The following is a 19,327-nucleotide window of genomic DNA, read 5'->3' on the forward strand; positions in this document are numbered from 1 at the left end:
ATTCAGCACTTATTCATTGATTCACTTGTGCTTGACCCAAATCGCATGAGGTTCTCTTAAGGATTGGCACCATGTTTTAGAAACACGGATTGCTGTGAGTTAATTTTTAACATTCATTCAGACCTCTTGAAAAATTTTACCCATCAACTACATTTCTCCCTGCTTTTCTGCTATCAGATTTTTTAGACCTTCTGCTTACTGCTTGCTAGTTCTGGTGAGGCTCACCTTCAACTAACATCTGTGGGCCTACTCTAGAATGGGAGGCTGACATTCTGACCAATCCTAGCAGCTTTCAGACCTGATCTTTGCCATATAAATTGACCTGCTCCACACCTCCTAAAGCACATGACAGATCTACTCAACAAATTACATGTGACTTACAGTTATTCTTCCTAACATCTGGTAAAGATGGACAAAGAAGAATGAGAGCAATCCTGGCATAATCCCTCAGCTTCTAAAGACACAGCAAGAACACTAGAAAACCAATGGGGAAAATATATAGTTGCCCACCAAACTCAGTGAGTGAAAACAGTATCACGAAAGATATAAACAACACCAGTAAATCCTCAGGCAATGTCTTTCTGGTCCATGATGAGAATCTTTTCAATAAGCTTAAAGAAATAATGGCATGGATAGTAAAGTAGTCAGACGTTACATAAGTCAGTAAAGCTTATTTATGGGTTGAAATGAAAAAATCATTACAATAAATATCACCAAAATATCATCATGGTTGATATTAAAAACTCAATAAATATTTTTAAAAATTAATAAAAGGGACCACTGTTGTACTTGCCTTGCACATGGTTGACCCAGATTCAATCTCCAGCACTCCATTTGGTCCCCTGAGCACAGAACCAAGAGTAAGTCTGAACACTGCTTGATGTGGACCAAAAACAAAACATAAAACCTCAGTGCAATCTCTGAATAGCAGAATGACAAGCTGAGTAAAGGGTCAAGGAGCTACAGGATAAGGAGTAAACTGTTAGGAAACAATAGAAGATAGAAAATAGCCTGAAAAGAAATGAACCAAATGAATCAGAGAGTTGTGGGTCTGACCTCAAGGGGAACAATATAAATCATCAGAGTCCCTGAAGAACAGGAAGGTAAATGTGATGAAAAATAATAGATCATCAGTACAAATCCCAGTTAAAGATAACAGGTTCCAAGATCCAAGAGGCCTAGAGGGTCCCAGCAAAAATAGACATAAGTAAGAAAATTCTGAGACAATTGTATTCAAAATGAAAAATATTGAAGAGACAGTACAAAAACAGCAAGTTCGAAAAAGGATATTACATACAAAGGAAAGATATATAGCATATCTATCAAGTTTTTTGTAAGCCAGAGAAAATGGAGGGATATGTAATGACCTCAATGAAATGAACACCTAGTCAAGAATATTCTATCCAACTAGATTATTGTTCAGATTTGTTTATTGGGCCACACCAGAGGCACCCAGGGATTACTCCTGGCTTACACTCAGAAATTGCTCCTAGCAGTCTCAGGGGACCATATGGGATGACACGGATCAATCCCAGGTCCATCCTGGGTCGGTCGAATGCAAGGCAAACACCCTACCTCTGTGCTATCTGTCCAGCCCCTATTATTTAGATTTGAAGAAATGGCACTGAGCTTCATGGACAAGCAACTGCTTAGGGAATTCATAGCCTTGAAACCAGTTTTGCAAGACTGGTTACGGACAGGACAAACTTCCCAACATGTGACACTGAGTATGACACTCACTCATAATGTTTATAATTGCCCTCTACTAGATTATGAAAGGTATATTTACTCCTAGCTTGCTAAGGGATTTTACACATTTTCAATAATTAATGTCTTAATTATATTGGTTAAAATCACTTAGCAATCAATCAGCGAAAATCGATTTTACTTATTTTCAGTGATTCCATTTGCTGTTCCCTTGAGTTTTGTTGGAGCATATACCAATTTACATTCAATAAAAGTCTGTGAAGGTGCAGAAGGGAGAGAAGTTTCCCAGGGTGAGAACCTGGGAACATTGGTGGAGAAAGGGGGACACTGGTGGTGAGATTGGTGTTGGAACATTGTATGCCTGAAACAATTCTATTAAGAAACAACTGTAAACTGGTCACCAATCAAAAAAATGACAAAAACTAATTAATGACAACAATTTTTCCCTTTGTCTCATAATGTATATCTTAGCTAATTATCTTTTCTCAATTCAAGTATTTCTTAAGTCCCATCCTATGAGGGTCAGGCATCCGACAGCAGCTTAAGAATAGATCTCTAGGGGCCAGAGAGATAGCATGGAGGTAAAGCATTTGCCTTGCATGCAGAAGGACATGTTTCAAATCCCAGCATCCCTTATGGTCCCCCGAGCCTGCCAGGAGTGATTTCTGAGCTCATAGCCAGGAGTAACCACTGAGCACTGCTGGATGTGACCCAAAAACAAACAAACAAAAAGAATGGAACTCTAATGTCTGTTTATATGTGGGCATGAGTTTGTATATAGTAGACTACTCCTCTCTGATTGCCAAACCTAAATTGTAAACAATCTATGCCTATAGTGTATATAGCCCCTTTTATATATTATCCCTCCTGACCCCCTTCAGAAATTCTTCTATCCTCTCATCCCCCAATCCTGATCCATTATCCCTCTTTATTTACCCTCTTTGCCCTCAGTTCTTAACCCATAAGGTACCAAGAATGACCTCCTGCCCCAATAAACCACCACCCAGCTCCCAAAGTGAAAAGACACCCTCTTAGTCTCACATCTTCTGCCCCAGCAAGAAACTACAACTGACACTCCTGCTGACTTATGCTATGTGGTCCTTCTTTTCATACTCCCCCCCCAAATGTGGACTGTTGCATGCTACTGGACTCAGCCCCAGCTTAAGGACACTATCTGACCCCTTACTGCTGCAAATCATTTCTCAAACTCAACAAGACTACAATGTGGGATGAAAATGTGCCCTTGATTTTATGCCCCCCCCCACCAAGAATATCTCAAAAGACTTAATAGGGCTGCTATATTTCCTCTGTATGTTTAAAACCTCTATAATACCTCTTGAGTTTATTCCCAAATGTAAAGGTAGCCTCCTCCATCACTTATTTTTTTAATACTTTTTATTCAAATTTCAAATTTATTTTATTTATTTTATATATATTTCATATATATGTATATGTATATTCTTTTAACATCACCTGTTTGGTTCTGCTTGCTACGAAAACCTAGAAGAAAAAGTCTGGCCTGGGATAAAAGTTCAGGTCAAGAACAGGGCACAGAGATTGTGTAGCCCATCATTCTTAACCCCAAATGCACTAGCAATATAATATGGCACCATTCTCTTTTGCTTAGGCATTCTAAAAAATGGGGAAATCTTATGCACAGAAATAAGCTAGAAAATAAGTAGAAAATATCTACTAAGGTTACAGGGGTATCCCCCACCCTGAACATGTGTCATGCGGACCCAACTTAGACTCCATGTGATCAAACAGCGACCGTCCAACCCAGAACCCCAGATCCCAGACAGAACCAACACAGTTCCCTGCAACAACACCAGGGACCAAACTCCTCCTTGGGAAATTCCTAATACTACTCTGGAACCAACTTGCACCAGTTTTGATATGACATCTTGAGAACGAGGAAATGACAACTTGATCTAAAACAGGGTTGCCCTATCTCAAAAGATAACGGTAAGATGAAATCAGAAGACACATCGTCCTTTATTCTGTGCAAAAGTCAAGATCACTCACTACAGAAGACTGACTTTGATAACCATGACTGGGCAGAACTTATCCTGGGACCAATAAGAAAGATCCTAGCTAGGCTTTGGCCTAGGATTTGTACATAACCCAAGATCTCTAATTCCAGAGATCTGACTTTGACAACTGAGACTGAGCAGAACTTCTGGAACCATAATAAAAGACTCCATCCTAGGCTTTGTCCTAGGATCTGAGCAAAAACAAAGGCCACTAATTACAGAAGACTGATTACAACAACAGTAATTGAACAGAATTTCTGGAACCGTAAAGAAAGACTATCCTAGCGTTAGTCCTATGACCTGTGCAAATACCAAGATTTCTAGCTACAGAGACCTGATTTTATCATCCACAACTGAGTGGAAAGTTTCCTAGCATCATAAAAAGACCTTGGGGTGTGAAAATGAGTGTGTTGGAGCCTGTAGTTGTTCCCATGGCAGTATGCTTCAAGGGCAGAAAAACACTGTTTCTATTAGGCTACTCTAATTCCCACAAATACTGTGCCTATGCAATATATATATATAAAAAAACAAAACAAAAAAAACAAAGCACAAAACCTTGCCACATCAGCCCTCCTTTCTTCATTTTTTCTCTTTTTCTTTTTTAAATTTCTTTTTTCTTTTATATTTTTCTTATTTTCTTCCTTTTATTTATTATTATTACTATTATTATTATTTTATTTGTTCATTCTTGTGGTTACTGTTGCATTAAATAATTAACGATGGGGCTGGATGGTGGAGGATGCCATCCAGCCCACGTGGCTCTGCAACCTCCATGCAGCCGGCGAGTTCCAGGCCCAGGTGAAATCACTCACTCACATGCAGCCATTAGGAAGCATCAGCTTTATTCATACCCTAGCCACCACAGGTGTGTGGCCTATTCATAACCTTTCAAGCACAGCAATATTTTGCTAGCCCTGCATCTTATCTCCTGTTAGCCATCTTCCCTTTGGGCTCCATGCTGGTCAAAGACCAGAACATAGAAACCCAGAAGCCAGAGCGCACAGCAGCGCAGAAAGGGCAAAGAGCCAAAAGGGCCGAATTCCCTTGGTCCAAGCCTTATCTAACATTTCCCAGACCCCTCCCAGGAATGGGAGGGGCTCGCAGGTAAAGTTACACCTACTATCCGGCTCCCAAGACCCCTCCCAGAAATGGGTGGGTCTTAGGGTCTCAAATAGGCACACCCACAGTTACTATGTTAGTAGTTGTTTTTAGTAGCTGAGTGCTTTTTTTTGTAGTTGCTGGGGGTTTTGTTTTGTTTTTCTTCTTTTTTTCCTTTATTCTTTTAAATTGGTATTTATAACTTCTAGATGGAATCCTCCTAGGTTTTTTTTTTCTTTTTATTTCCACCAGAACCACACAACTTGAATCATCTTGTTCTGCCTCATGAATTGAGGGGGGGTGGGAATGTAGGGTACCAGGACCAAACAGTCGTATGAACATTGAGTGGAAATAAAAAATGATCAGACTCAAACACCAAACCCAAAGTCAACAACAATAGAATCGATACCCAATCTGCAACAAGCACAGAGGGAAGCAGTTAAACTAGCAGCCTGGGGGGCAAATGAGGCGGATCTGAGATGCATGCTGGGAACGGGTGGAGGGAGGACAAAACTGGTGGTGGAATGGCCCTGATTCATTGTCACTATGTACCTTTAATATTACTATGAAAGATTCATAATTCACTTTGGTCATAATAAAATTATTTTAAAAAATTAAATGTTTTTTACAAGTTTTTGAGACTGTTAATAAAAAATTAAATATATGTATATGACCAGAGAGCTAGTACAGCACTTAAGAATTTGCCTTGTAGTGGCTGACCACAATTAGATTACATGGTTTCTTGTGACTGCCTTTATGTTAACTCATAAAAAAAGGTCAAGTGCATGAGAAAGAGGGCTTATGGCCTTACAGAATGACTATTATTCAACTAATCACTTATATGATACTTGAAATGGAAGATATTTATTTTAGATATCTCCTTGACCTATTGATTCTCTTTCAGAAAGATTAAAGATTTTTTGTTTTGTTTTGTTTTTCGGGTCACACCCATTTGATTCTCAGGGGTTACTCCTGGCTAAGCGCTCAGAAATTGCCCCTGGCTTGGGGGACCATATGGGATGCTGGAGGATCAAACCACAGTCCTTCCTTGGCTAGCGCTTGCAAGGCAGACACCTTAGCTCTAGCGCCACCTTGCCAGTCCCAAGATTAGAGATCTTTAGAAAGCTGACTTTGTTAACATTTAATTTAGATTCTTGAAAGTGTGAACACCTGAGTGGACATTTATTCAGGGAGATTTCTGGAGGTAGGATTAGACAACTATACATTCTCTTCTGAAAGAGAATGCACAAGATGAAATTATTGGTAGCTCACTCTCTAAGCATCTCTGAACTTTGACAGATATAGAATAATATTCTCATATATCCAAGATAAAGAAACAGAGGAATAATAAATGGTCAAGTACAACAGACCATGAAAACTAATCTATAGAACAGTGCTTAGCAAGGCCGGTGTGAATGGGGGTGGGGGCACTAAAATAATTATGGCGGAAAGTGGACACTCTGATAGAGGCTGTAGTATTGGAACATTAAGTGCCTGAAACCCTGCCATTTATAATGTTATAAGTAATAGTGTCCCAACTAAAATAATAAAAGAACAACCCAGTTAGTCATTCTCTCCTAGTGGAAAAAATTTTTTTGACAACAGCTACTGAGTTCTGATCATGTCTGCTTCCCTAAGCTTTCCTTCACTTGCAGTAATAGGGCACCTTAGTGAATTGGAGACTTCTAGAAGATGCTTTTTATGTTGCCCCTTTTTATTATTATGACACCTCTGCAATCAGACATGCTCATTTTTTCCAGTCAAGAAAATAGTGGCTCTTAGGAAGTATTTGAGCTAGATTTTGACAATGTATGACTGGATCTCAACCCATAGATTCACTATATGATCTTTGTCTAGGAATAACATTGATTGTCCACTGAGACTAGAAAAAAGGTGGAACTCCAAACCCTGATTGTTCCCAAGAGAAATGACAACTTTCAAGTCTCCAAGTTTAAAGAACTAAAAAGTTGACTCTGAACTAAAATGACCTAAAATGATAGGATCTAAAATGACCCTGTCAAGTCTGTCACCTCCAGGAAGATCCAAACTAAAAAAGCTAGTGGTTGCTTTTGCCCTTAGCACTTTCTTTTTCTTCACTTAATTTCTAAACCTTTCTGTGGCATATTTAAGCTGCATACCCTAGAATTTGGCAGTTAACAGAAAAGATTTCATTAATTTTTTAAACTGGTCCTTAAATGAGATAATCCTCTTAAATATTGCTCAATTCAATATATTTAGGTGAATACGCCCATGTTTGTATCACCCACCTCTGTTTTTTACTGGGTCTCACTTTGCCTTTGTATTTGTTCCAGCCAAATTCATTTTGCTCATTTAACCAGTTTTCTCTTGCTAGTTTTATTCTATTGTTGCTAGTATAGTATCTTAAGCAGCACTTTTAAAGATAAAGTCCATAATGCCATCCTTGTCTCTTCCAGCATTCCTATAGACCTTCACCCCCAAGGTACCTAAAATAATTCTCTAAATTCCATCCTTCCTACCTCATAAGTGACTTTCCTATTCTATGTCATCACCTCAATCCCATCATCCGTACGTCAGTTTAAGCCATCTATTAACTTCTATTTTGGATGACTTAGCAGCTTCCTAAAATAGTGTGTATATTTTTTACTTCTGTGTCCTCAGATCTGCCCTCCCTCCCACATGGCTCATAGAGACTGATCTAAGATGCAGTCTGATCACTTCAAAGTTTGATGTAAAGCCTTCCACTGTTTATAGAATTTATATATGGACCAAAGATCAAGCTCATTATTAAATCCAGTAGGCCTATCCCCTTGCCTCTCAAGCATTACCTTTCTGCAGTGCCCACACACTTCATACTCCAGCAATAACATCATAAACCTTCCTGTATAAATAATGGAAGTTTTAATTTTCTCTGTCCAAGGTAGTACATGCACCAATATTGTCTTACATTTTTGTTTGTTTTTGTTTGTTTGTTTTGGGTCACACCCCGCAGCACTCAGGGATGACTCCTGGCTCTACACTCAGAAATCACTCCTAGCAGGCTCAGGGGACCATATGGGATGCTGGGATTTGAACCACCATCTTTCTGCATGCAAGGCAAATGCCCTACCTCCATCCTATCTCTTTGGCCCCTAGTGGCTATACTTTTGACTTAGCAAACCTCTTATCAGTTGAAAATCTTTGGAAATAAAAGTTTCATACAAAAATTAAAATAGAAAAATGTATCAGAGTGGTAGAGTGTTTTCCTTACATGTGACTGACTCAGATTTGATCCCCATCACATATAGTCCCCAAGCCTGCCAGAAGTAATTCTTAGTGCAGAGCCAGGAGTAACCCCTGAGCATCGCTGGGTGTACATTTGCAGATACATGTACATATTATATATATTTTAAAAAAATGAAAAGACAAACATATAAGACTATATTTGTAACATTTTTAGCAAGTGGTTTAATACCCAGGATTTATAGAAGATTCTTAAATATCAACCACTGAGTGAAAAAGAACCTGGAGAAAGTTGACACTAGTGATAAGATTGGTGTTGTGACATGTATTCCTGAAACTCTGCTATGAATTACTTATAAATCATAGTACTTAATAAAAATAATTTATTAAAAATATTAAAAACAAGGATAAGAGCGATAGCACAGCATTAAAGCATTTGCCTTGTACACAGCCAATACAGGACAGACCCCTGGTTCATATCCCAGCATCCCATATGGTCCCCCGAGCTTCCAGGAGCAACTTCTGAGCACTGAGCTAGGAAGTAAACCTCTGACTGCCACTAGGTGTAACCCAAAACCCTAAAAAAAAAAAATCACAGACAACCAAATGCTAACATGAGCAATAGCTACCAAAGAACAATTCATAGTAGAAAAACAAATCTTTAATATATTTAGAAAACCTATGGGGTTACAGCAAAAGCTGTATTATGAAGGAAATTTATATCAATGTAAATTTGCATTAAGAAAGAAGAAAAAGCCCAAATCAACAACCTAAACATCTGGAAATGGAACAGCAAACAAATCCAAAAGGAAAAGGAGGTAAATAGAAACAAGAGCTGAAGTCAACAATATAGAAACCAAGAAGTAAGAATCCATTAATCAGGAGCAAATTATTTGAAATAATAAACAAGATAAATAAACCATGTAGCTAGACTTTACAAGAGAAAAAACAGAAAAAATATATCATCAGTGAAAGGGGAGAAATTACAATGAACGTTTCAGTATTCAAAATAATAAATGAAAGGATACTATGACCAACTTTATACTCTAAAGCTGGAAAATCTAAAAGTAATGGATAGATTTTTAGTCTTGTAATCTCCAAAGCTAAGCAAGGAAGAAGTAGAAAACCCAAATAGGCAATCACAAAAATAAAATGAAACTGTAATTAATAATCTCTACAAATATAAAAAAATCCCAGTACAAATAGGATTCACTGGTGAATTCTATCAAACTTTGAGAGACTTAATACTTTACTCCTCAAGCTCTTTCAAAACATTGAAGATGCAGTAATCATTCCTAACACCTTCTATGCAACTAACATCCACTAATTCCCAAAGCAGAGTGAGACATTTATAGAAAAAAAAATCAGACCAATATCCCTGATGAACATGGACGCAAAAATCCTTAACAAAATCCAACTTAACTGAATCCAACAACCTATCAAAAATTATATACCCTGGTCGAGTGGGATTTATATCAGGGATGCAAGGGTGGTCTAACAAAAGCAAACCAATAATCATAATATGCCACCATAATAAGAGGAAAGATGCAGTGAAAACTTTTAAAAGATCTAACATCCAGGGGCTGGAGCAAATGCACAGCAGTAGAGCATTTGCCTTGCATGCGGCTGACCCCAGGACTGACTGAAGTTCCATCCCGCATCCCATATGGTCCCCCAAGACCGAGGAGTGATTTTTGAGCGCATAGCCAGGATTAACCCCTGAGCATCACGGGTGGTGGCCCAAAAACAAACAAAAAAAATCTAAACATTTATTCATAATTAAAAAAAGAAACCTCAACAAGAGTGAAATGGTTGGAAATTTTCCTCAAATAGTAAATGGTCATATAAAAGAAAACCCACAGCCTGTATCATTTTAATGGTAAAAAACTGAAATAATTTTCTCTAAAATCCAGTGACAAGGTAAAGACGTCCATTACTTTTTTTCTGTTCAATATAGTATTACGAGTCCAGGCAATAAAAATAAATCAAAGGGGTTCAAATTGTTAAAAAAATAAAATCATCATATTTGCAGGTAACTTGATAATATACATAACATAGTGCGACTAAGGCCCTAGCATGGTCCTACATTGCTATTGCTGTTTGTATTCATGATCGATTTTTATATAACAAGTCATTCCAAAACTTAGTTTTTTCATGTGACAGGAATCCAGGAGGGGACTAGATGTATTGTTCTAGCTCGGACTTTGTCCTGACAGTTGACTCAAATCTTCATTCTAATCTCCAAATACATACAGAAATATTTAAGAACAAGGTAAGAAGGAAAAGTAGTGGATGCTTTGGTCTTTTATAGCCTCAACCCAGGAGAGACTCTGTCACATCTACAATTTATTGAATGGTGAGAATTGATGCACTGCTATTCTACTGCTCACACAAACCAACTGTAGTGCAACGTAGAAGGTTTAATCAAAGGCGTGAACATGAAGAAGTGGGGATTACCATTTCTTAAAGGCTGGTCACCAAATGTGCTTTTAAAAAAGGTGTATCCTCAAAATGAGGAAATGGCTACAATTTGATCTAAGCTTTGATTGGTACAGAAGACAGTGATAGCTATGACTGGACAGAATAAAAAAGATCCTAGTCTAGGCTTTGGCCTATGATCTGTACAACAACCAAGATCTCTTAACTCCAGAGGTCTGACTGAGACAACTGCAACTGAGCAGATCCTCTGGAAACATAAGGAAAGACTCTATCCTATGCTTCATCTTAGGACCGGTGGCAAAAACCAGACCAACCAACTACATAAGATTGACTAAAACGAAAGTGATGGAACAGAACTCCTAGAACCATAAAGAAAGAGTCCATCCTAGGTTTCATCCTTTGACCTATGCAAACACCAAGATCTCTAGCTACAGAGGCAGGGTTTTATCATCCACAATGAAGCCAGAAAGTTTCCAGGGACACCACCAAAGGACCAAGGGGAGAGTAAAAAGGACATGTATGGAGCCGGTAGTTTATTCCCATGACAGTATACTTCAAGGGCGGCGAAACCCTATATCTCTTAGGTCAAGGGATTTCCTTCTAATTTCCCCAATATTTACTGTGATTATGCAAGAAAAAAAGAGAGAAGCACAAATTAACTTTCCTTTTTTTAGGTTTGTTATTGTTGTTGTTGCTTATTTATTTTCCATGGGTTTTTCTTTTGTGTGTGTGTGTGTGTGTAGTGTGTGTGTGTGTGCTTTGTTTCGTTTTTATTTCAGGACTGTGGTTATTTGTGTGGCTGGTGTCTTTATTGCTGTGGTGCTTTTTGAGATTTAAAAATTTTTAGTATTATTATGTTTTTTCTTCCTTTTTCCCTTCTCTTAAATTGATATTTATAGTCTCTAGAAGGACTCCTCCCATTTTTTGCTTGTTTGATTTTTTGCCCCATTTTATTTTATTTTTTTTTCTTTCCTTTACACAGAACCACATAATTTGAACCATCTTGTTCCACCTCACAAACTGAGGGGAAAATAATGGAGGGTACCAAGACCAGACAGCCGTACTAACATTAAGTAGAAATAAAAAAAAAATGATCAGACTTAAACACCTAAATCCAAGCCAACAACAACAAAATCGACACTCAATCTACAACATGCTAGACACAGAGGGGGGACACTTATACTAGCAGCCTGTGGGGGGAATGAAAGGGGGGTATGGGATGCATGCTTGGGAACAGGGTGGAGAGAGGACAATATTGGTGGCGAGAATGCCCCTGATTCAATGTCACTGTGTACCTAAAAAATTACTGTGAAAGATTTATAATCTACTTTGGTCAAAATAAAAATAAAAAAGGTGTATTTAGTTAAATGAGGAAGATACCTAATTTTGTTGTTTTTTAAAAAAAACACTCTAACACATACACACTTGAAGAAAAGCTGAAAGGTTCATACCAAACTGTTAACGATGGTTGCTATGTAGTTGGATAAAAGGTAGACAGTACCACTTAATTAGAAAGTTTGTTTTTCTTTTATACACCACAATGAACTTTGTTGCTTATACAATTCAAAACCATGAAATTTTTGTAAGAATTAAAAATGTTACATAAGAATAAAAAACCCACATATTTCCTTTCCAAAAGGCTTTTTCTTCTCAGGGAGGTGTTACTGGCACAGGACCCCACTGCAATGTATCCCTGAGTTGTTTCATGACCAGGGTGTGTGGAGGAACAGAGTTGAAGGGTCTTTAAACCATCTGTGGCTCACACACTTTCTCTCTACTGAATGAATGAGCAAAAGCATGTATATGCCATCAATAGTTACTGAGTAGTTCCAAAATAATGTCCCTTGAGAACCTGATACCAATAGGTCAGAGATTTTTGACTTTCAGGCTATCTTCATACTCAGCCTGCTTTGCTAGTATATTTACATTGTTATTGGGAGACAGTATTAGTTTTGTGTCATGAAAGCCCTAATGGAAAGGAATACATGCAATAAAGTAGAGAAAGTATAGTTTCATGCCACTGTAGGCTTCAAATATTAAGTTTAATATATTTGCCTAAATGAAAATGGGTATGATGAGAGCTGAATCAGCCCCAAATCTTTTACCTAAAGTATCACAAATGGAAGCATTTATAGTTACTGGAAGAAATGAATCATCCCAAACTGGGTCTGTGCAGAAAAATCTTTATTATATTCACCTAAGATGGCTTAAAGAAACCATCCTTTAATTAGAGTGGTCTGCAGCAGCAGAAATCTGTTCTTCTCTGAAGTCTTTTGAAATCTCATTTTCAAAGTTTTTGAGTGTACTTAGAATACATTTTTATGTTTATACCACACAATTCACATCATTAGAATTATTGCCTCATCGTCATCATTTTCTAAAGAAAGAACATCAGCGCCTGAAAAACAAGAGCCCCCGGAATAGTCAGTGGCGTGTAACCATAGCTATTAGAAAAACCGAGAGTTCTGCGGGGCACTGGAAGCCTGGGGTTTCAGGAGAAATCTTCCCAATCTTTCAGTGCCAGTCCTGGAAATCGCAAACATTTTTGCATGCCTACTTGTTGGTGATAGGGATGAGAGCTTATCAGGCGCTTGACACTGCATGGGGGGTTGGCGGGGGTGAGTTGAACCCAAGCTTTCTCCCACCAGAGAAGCCAGCAAGAAAAAAAAAGTCGGGAAAAAAGCAATACCGACAGTTTCTTTCTTTCTTTTTCTTTTTTTTTTATGTCATTCTTTTATATTTCAAATTCAAAATTATGAAGGGCCAGCATATACTGACCAATATAGCGAGGCGATGTCCAACAGAAATAGAAGTCATTACATAGTAAGTCAACCAACTTCAAAAAGCACTCTGTATACATGGCTAGAGAATCTTTGCGCATACTGCCAGTTTCTAGCAGGAACAAATTAATTTTTTTTCCTGCTACCGTCAAAGCCGGCGCCTCGTTATCAGAGCTGTAACTATTGCGTTTAGCGCAGAGATGACATTGTGGAGGAGAACGCAAAGGAATCGCTAGGGAAAAAAAATTGCATGTGGTGTAATTAGCTCAGCCTGGATAGTGGGTTGGAATCCACGAGGGTAGCAGAAAAGTGAACGAAAGGACCGGTGCTGGGGGTCTGGAACTCTCCCCTCTCATCCAAACTCGGCCAAGTCCCCGAGGTTTTAAAGTAGTTTGAAAGTTTTTCTGGGGCTGCTTTTTGCGAGCCCTTTTTTTGTGGGTGCTTGAGCCACTTAGACGGGCCATACTTTGCAGGGACTGACCGATAAACAGGTTACAAGGCCAATAAAGGCTTGCGCCCAACGAAAATACGGAGTGCTAGGTAGCACAGCGGGGAGAGCATTTGCCTTGCACACAGCTAATCCGGGCTCCATCCCCGGTATCCAGAATGGTCCCCTGAGCCTGCCAGGAGCGAGTCCTGAGCTCAGAGCCAGGAGTTACCCCTGAGCAGCGCCGGATGTGGCCCCAAAACCAAAATGAAAAAAAAAATTTTTTTCTTTTTTCTTAACTCAGTCCCCTAGACCTGGACATAGATGACTGAGTCCTGGCCAGGGTAAGTAGGGGATCAGGGTTCCCCGGTCCACACTAGGCAGACCCCGGGGGTCCAGATGGAATATAAGCAGTCTCGGTCGTGGGGAGGAGGGTTCCCGCCCCCGAGTCTCCGACGCGGGCCTTCTGTCTCCCCTCCCAGCCTTCTCTCCCGCACCTGACTGCCCTGGACCGCTCCCGGGCAGAGGGTTTTGTTTTTCCTTGCCCGCCTCTCTGCCTCACTTCAAGACGCGCACCTCGCACCCGGCGGAGCCTTAGCCCCCCCGGCTGCTCCCTGTTACGCGCTCGCCACAGGGCGGCGCCATTCCTGGGCCCGGCCGCGGGAGAGCGGGGACCGGCGGGCTGGGCGCGCTCGAGGGGCCCCGGGAGCAGCCTTTCGCCCCGAGCCCGCTTCCCTCGCGGCTGCTACCGTCGTCGCCGTCCGGGAGTCCGAGCCCGGACCTGGAGAACCGGAGCGGAGCGCCCCTGGGCTCGGCGTCCCCCGGCACCGACGTTTCCCTCCCTTCCCTGGCGCGCTGCCGGCCCTGCGGGAGGAAGCGAGCGGAGGGAGCGGCGGGCGCCGCGGCGGCGAAGGGACCAGGGCCGGGGGCGCGGCCCACTGCGGGCAGCCCACGGGACGCGCCGTCGCGGGGTCTCCGGCAGAGCCGACGGCGGCCGGGCGGGGCACTCGGAGGGAGGCCCGGCGCCCCGGGCGCGCTCGCCCCCCGCCCGCCGAAGGCTCCCAGCCACTCCCCCGGGCCAGCCCCCCCGCCCGCCACTCGCGGGAGGCCCCCAGCCCGCCCCCGCACTGCCTCCCGGAGCCGCCCAGAACGCCAGACGCCGGAGCCGCTCCGAAGCCGCCCTCGGCCTCAGCCGCGCTGCCCGGCACCCGGGGGCCCCGCGGTCCCTCCCGGAGCCTCCGCGCCGCCGCGCGCCGTGGGCCGGGCCGGGCCGGGCCGGGCCGGCTCGCTCGGCGCCGGGATGATGCGGCGGCGCTGCCGGGGCCGCGTCCTGGGCATCGCGGTGGCCGTCGCGCACGGGCTCTTCTCGGGCTCGCTGAACGTGCTGCTCAAGTTCCTGCTCAGCCGCTTCCACTTCACCTTCCTGACGCTGGTGCAGTGCCTCACGAGCTCCACCGCCGCGCTCAGCCTGGAGCTGCTGCGGCGCCTCGGGCTGGTGGCCGTGCCGCCCTTCGGCCTGCGCCTGGCGCGCGCCTTCGCGGGGGTGGCCGCGCTCTCCACGCTGCAGTCCAGCCTCACGCTCTGGGCGCTGCGCGGCCTCAGCCTGCCCATGTACGTGGTCTTCAAGCGCTGCCTGCCGCTGGTCACCATGCTCGTCGGCGTCCTGGTGCTCAAGAACGGCGCGCCCTCGCCCGGCGTGCTGGCCGCCGTGCTCATCACCACCTGCGGCGCCGCCCTGGCAGGTGAGCGCGGGGCCCCGGCCGGCTCCGGGCGCTCCCGGGAGGGGCTCGGAGGACCGCGCGGCCTCCCCGGGGCGCCCCGGTCCTCCCGCGAGGTTCCCGGCCCCCCAGCCCTCGGCGCCCTCCACTCCTTCCTTCCTTCCTTCCTCCTTCCTTCCTTCCTTCTTCCTTCCTTCCTTCCTCCTTCCTTCCTTCCTTCTTCCTTCCTTCCTTCCTTCCTTCCTTCCTTCCTTCTTTCTTTCTTTCTTTCTTTCTTTCTTTCTTTCTTTCTTTCTTTCTTTCTTTCTTTCTTTCTGTCTGTTTTCCTTCCTTTCTTCCTTCCTTCCTTCCTTCCTCCCTCCGTCCTCCGTCCTTCCTTCCTTCCTCCCTCGTTCCTCGTTCGGTCCTTCCTTCCTTCCTTCCTTCCTTCCTTCCTTCCTTCCTTCCTTCCTTCCTTCCTCCCTCCTTCCTCCTTCCTTCCTTCCTTCCTCCCTCCTTCCTCCTTCCTTCCTTCCTTCCTTCCTTCCTTCCTTCCTCCCTCCTTCCTCCTTCCTTCCTTCCTTCCTCCCTCCTTCCTCCTTCCTTCCTTCCTTCCTTCCTTCCTTCCTTCCTTCCTTCCTTCCTTCCTTCCTTCCTTCCTTCCTTCCTCCCTCCCTCCCTCCCTCCCTGGGGCGGGGAGCCCCCCTCCGCAGCCCTCCGGTCGAAGCCCAGCCGGAAGGAGGGGCCGTGGACTTCCCGGGTGGGACAGGCTGGGGTCGGGGGTCTCCAGCCCGGAGGCCCAGGGACCGCTGGGGGGGGGGGACGGCGGGGTGCTGGGGACGAAGTGGGGTGCCAGAGCGCCGAGCGCCTGCTCGTCCCGGGTCTGGATGCCACTTGGCCGGGAGCTCTCCGCGGTGTCGGAGCCCTGCGAGCGGGACAGGGCAGCGCAAGCCTCCCCAGCCTCCACCTGTCGCGAGGGCGGGCCCCGCGTTCCCTGGGCCGGCGTCCCCGCTGGGCGAGACCCACAGCCCCAGCAGGGGCCCCGGAGACGCGTCTCGGACCCCCGGGCCCGGGGCGCCGCTGGACGCGGCTCCCGGGGAACGCCCCTCGCGTGGAGCTGGGCGCGCGCGAACTTCGCCGGGGCCACTAATCGGCGTCTTCTGTCTTTCCCCCCGCCCCGCCCCGCCCCGCCGTCCTCCCGGGCGCTGCAGGAGCCGGCGACCTGACGGGCGACCCCATGGGCTACGTGACGGGCGTGCTGGCCGTCCTGGTGCACGCCGCCTACCTGGTGCTCATCCAGAAGGCGAGCGCGGACACCGAGCACGGGCCGCTCACCGCGCAGTACGCCATCGCCGTGTCCGCCACCCCGCTGCTGCTGGTCTGCTCCTTCGCCAGCACCGACTCGATCCGCGCCTGGACCTACCAGGGCTGGAAGGACCCGGCCATGGTGTGCCTCTTCGTGGCCTGCGTCCTGATCGGCTGCGCCATGAACTTCACCACGCTCCACTGCACCTACATCAACTCCGCGGTGACCACCAGCTTCGTGGGGGTGGTGAAGAGCATCGCCACCATCACGGTGGGCATGGTGGCCTTCAGCGACGTGGAGCCCACCTCTCTGTTCATTGCTGGCGTGGTGGTGAACACCCTGGGCTCCGTCATCTACTGCGTGGCCAAGTTCCTGGAGACCCGAAAGCAAAGCGACTACGAGGACCTGGAGGCCACGCCGCTCCCCGAAGGAGAGGAGCAGCCGCCGGCAGGCCCGCCGCCATTCGTCCTGGAGGAGCTGCCGGCAGGGGGTGGCAATGACGGGTCGGAGGACGGGAAGGCAGCAGGTGGTACCAGTTCGCCAAGTAGGCGAGGGGCGAGGGGCAGCCCCAGCGGAGCTCCGCTGGGGGCTAGGAGCGCTCAGAGCTCAGATGACATGAGCAAGAGGTCCTTGAAGGATGCGTATCTCGACGTGTGGAGATTAGTCAGGGGAACCAAATACATGAAGAAGGATTATTTGATAGAAAACGAGGAATTACCCAGCCCTTGAAAAGGCAATGCATGCATGCATATGTGTACACACACTCATTTTATATGTCAGAGATAACATGTTGCTGAGGGCCAGCCCCAGTTTACTTCTGTAGGGAGTGGGAAAGGGAATCCATGAAAGAACTTCAAAGGAACTGTCAACGAAATTAGCAGCTGCTTGAATTATTTAGACCGTTTCTGGAGGCATCATACAGACAAAAGAATGAGGTAGCGTTAAGCTTCAGGCTCCTGGCACATTGACATTTTGGTCATGACTACAACCAAATATTTGCATGTACCAAGGGTCCCTCAATGAACCCTCTTCCAAAGATGAAGTACAGAATCCTCTCAAGGCCGAAAGGTACACGCAGGGCATGTTTTGATGATTGTCACAATTGCAGTTTTAATGACCATCAAGGCAAAAAGTATTTACTGAAAGACGTCTATATACATTGGATTGGTGTTTACTGTTTATAGGCATTTGAAATACCATGTTTACTCTTTTATTTACTTCTTTTCTCTCTCTTTTTTTTATGCTATTAATATATACTGGTAGAAAAATCTTAAAGTTGTTTTGAAATATGAGTTCCTAGCTTTATCATGAAGTGGAAAGTTGACTTTTGGTAATTTAAATATATTTTGAGAGTTGTTTTGCCTTGTGCTATTTATTATAGAATGGCAGTTTTTAAAAACCAGTTTTTCTTGTATCTGATATTCTTTCAAGCAAGTTCAGTGGTGGAAATTTCATTTATAGTGACTTGAAGATCAAACAGAAGTGAGATTGTCCTGTTAAGCAGTCCCTTCCACGTCTTACTGCACATCTCAACTCATGTTACAAAAAGAGTGACTAACTGCTAATATTCACATTATGATATTTTTCTATCTGAGATTTGTCAAAATAAAGTATGAGACTATCTGCTACAAAGTACGTTGTTAGAAGTTGTTCTATTGTCACAGTTGAGTTATGATTCCCTTCCATGCCAAGTGTCTAATATCTGGTAAGTGCCACCCTGCCAAATACAGTTTAGATTCAAACAACCACAACAATAGTAAATGTGCTCTCCTACTACCACCACAAAGGCACTTTAATTTTCCAAGGAAGAATATCGTTATAAAGTCAAATACTGCCTTACAAAAACTATCCAGCAGCCAACATCAGTTAACATAAAATTTGGACTATAATACTTGAGTGCCTGTAGGAAATGCCTTCCCATCTGCTCCCTCTCTGAGAGATTCTTAGAGAGTGATGGCTCTTGGAATATTTACCAACATGTTTATGAAGATCTTAGATGGTAGAATCCTGTGTCTTTCTTTCTTGGCAAGAACTCGAAACAAAAGAAAAATAAGACTCTTTCAGCTTCATCAGTTTGACTTCACAAGCTGATGAGCAAGTATAATTGTGGTGGTTGATCATCCTGGCATACTGGCTTTCACAGGCAATTGATTGTTTCCATAGGTACCGCAACTTATCTTGGAAACTATAAGAACTACAGCTGGAAATGGTTGCAGTCGGAAATAGTTGGAGTAGGTTATAATGACTTCTTTAAAAGTAAGCATTAATTGTAATGTCAGCACGTCAGAAGGCAATGTTCTGTGGCAACTCAGAAGTTGAGAAGTAATGAAAAGCAATTACGTTGAATACAGAATATAGTTTATGTTAATATCTCTGCCAGATAAAAGGATAGAACAATTATTTTTTCACTAAATATATTTTTTGGTGGAAAATGTAAGTTTACTTTTATTGCAAAGATATTAACTCTTGTCGGTAATTGTGTAACTATACCAGAGAAACAGAATCGGGAAGATATATGTCTATGTGCAGGGATACAGAGATGACAGCCAAAGATATAGCACTAGATTACATATAATATAACCTATTTTCTTATATATGTATTATAGAGACCTAGAGAAACTTTAAGAAATTTACAGTTG

At 43.8% G+C, this 19,327-nt stretch overlaps 1 protein-coding gene across 1 annotated transcript; it reads left to right on the forward strand.

The window, feature by feature from the left end:
- Positions 1-14,921: 14,921 nt before the first annotated feature.
- Positions 14,922-18,320, forward strand: SLC35D3 (solute carrier family 35 member D3). The gene is made up of 2 exons (XM_049788024.1): positions 14,922-15,427; positions 16,594-18,320. Exons 1-2 carry the CDS (start codon positions 14,986-14,988, stop codon positions 17,415-17,417), a joined length of 1,266 nt encoding a protein of 421 aa, XP_049643981.1. The 5' UTR covers positions 14,922-14,985; the 3' UTR covers positions 17,418-18,320.
- Positions 18,321-19,327: the final 1,007 nt, after the last annotated feature.

The sequence above is a fragment of the Suncus etruscus genome, chromosome 15, assembly GCF_024139225.1.
Source record: "Suncus etruscus isolate mSunEtr1 chromosome 15, mSunEtr1.pri.cur, whole genome shotgun sequence".
NCBI lineage: Eukaryota > Metazoa > Chordata > Mammalia > Eulipotyphla > Soricidae > Suncus > Suncus etruscus.

Bases quoted from the DNA above. Each gene is read 5' to 3' on its own strand.
- SLC35D3 (XM_049788024.1), top strand. From the start codon at position 14,986: ATGATGCGGCGGCGCTGCCGGGGCCGCGTCCTGGGCATCGCGGTGGCC. The intron at 15,428-16,593 runs GTGAGCGCGGGG...CGGGCGCTGCAG, and splicing joins CTGCGGCGCCGCCCTGGCAG to GAGCCGGCGACCTGACGGGC.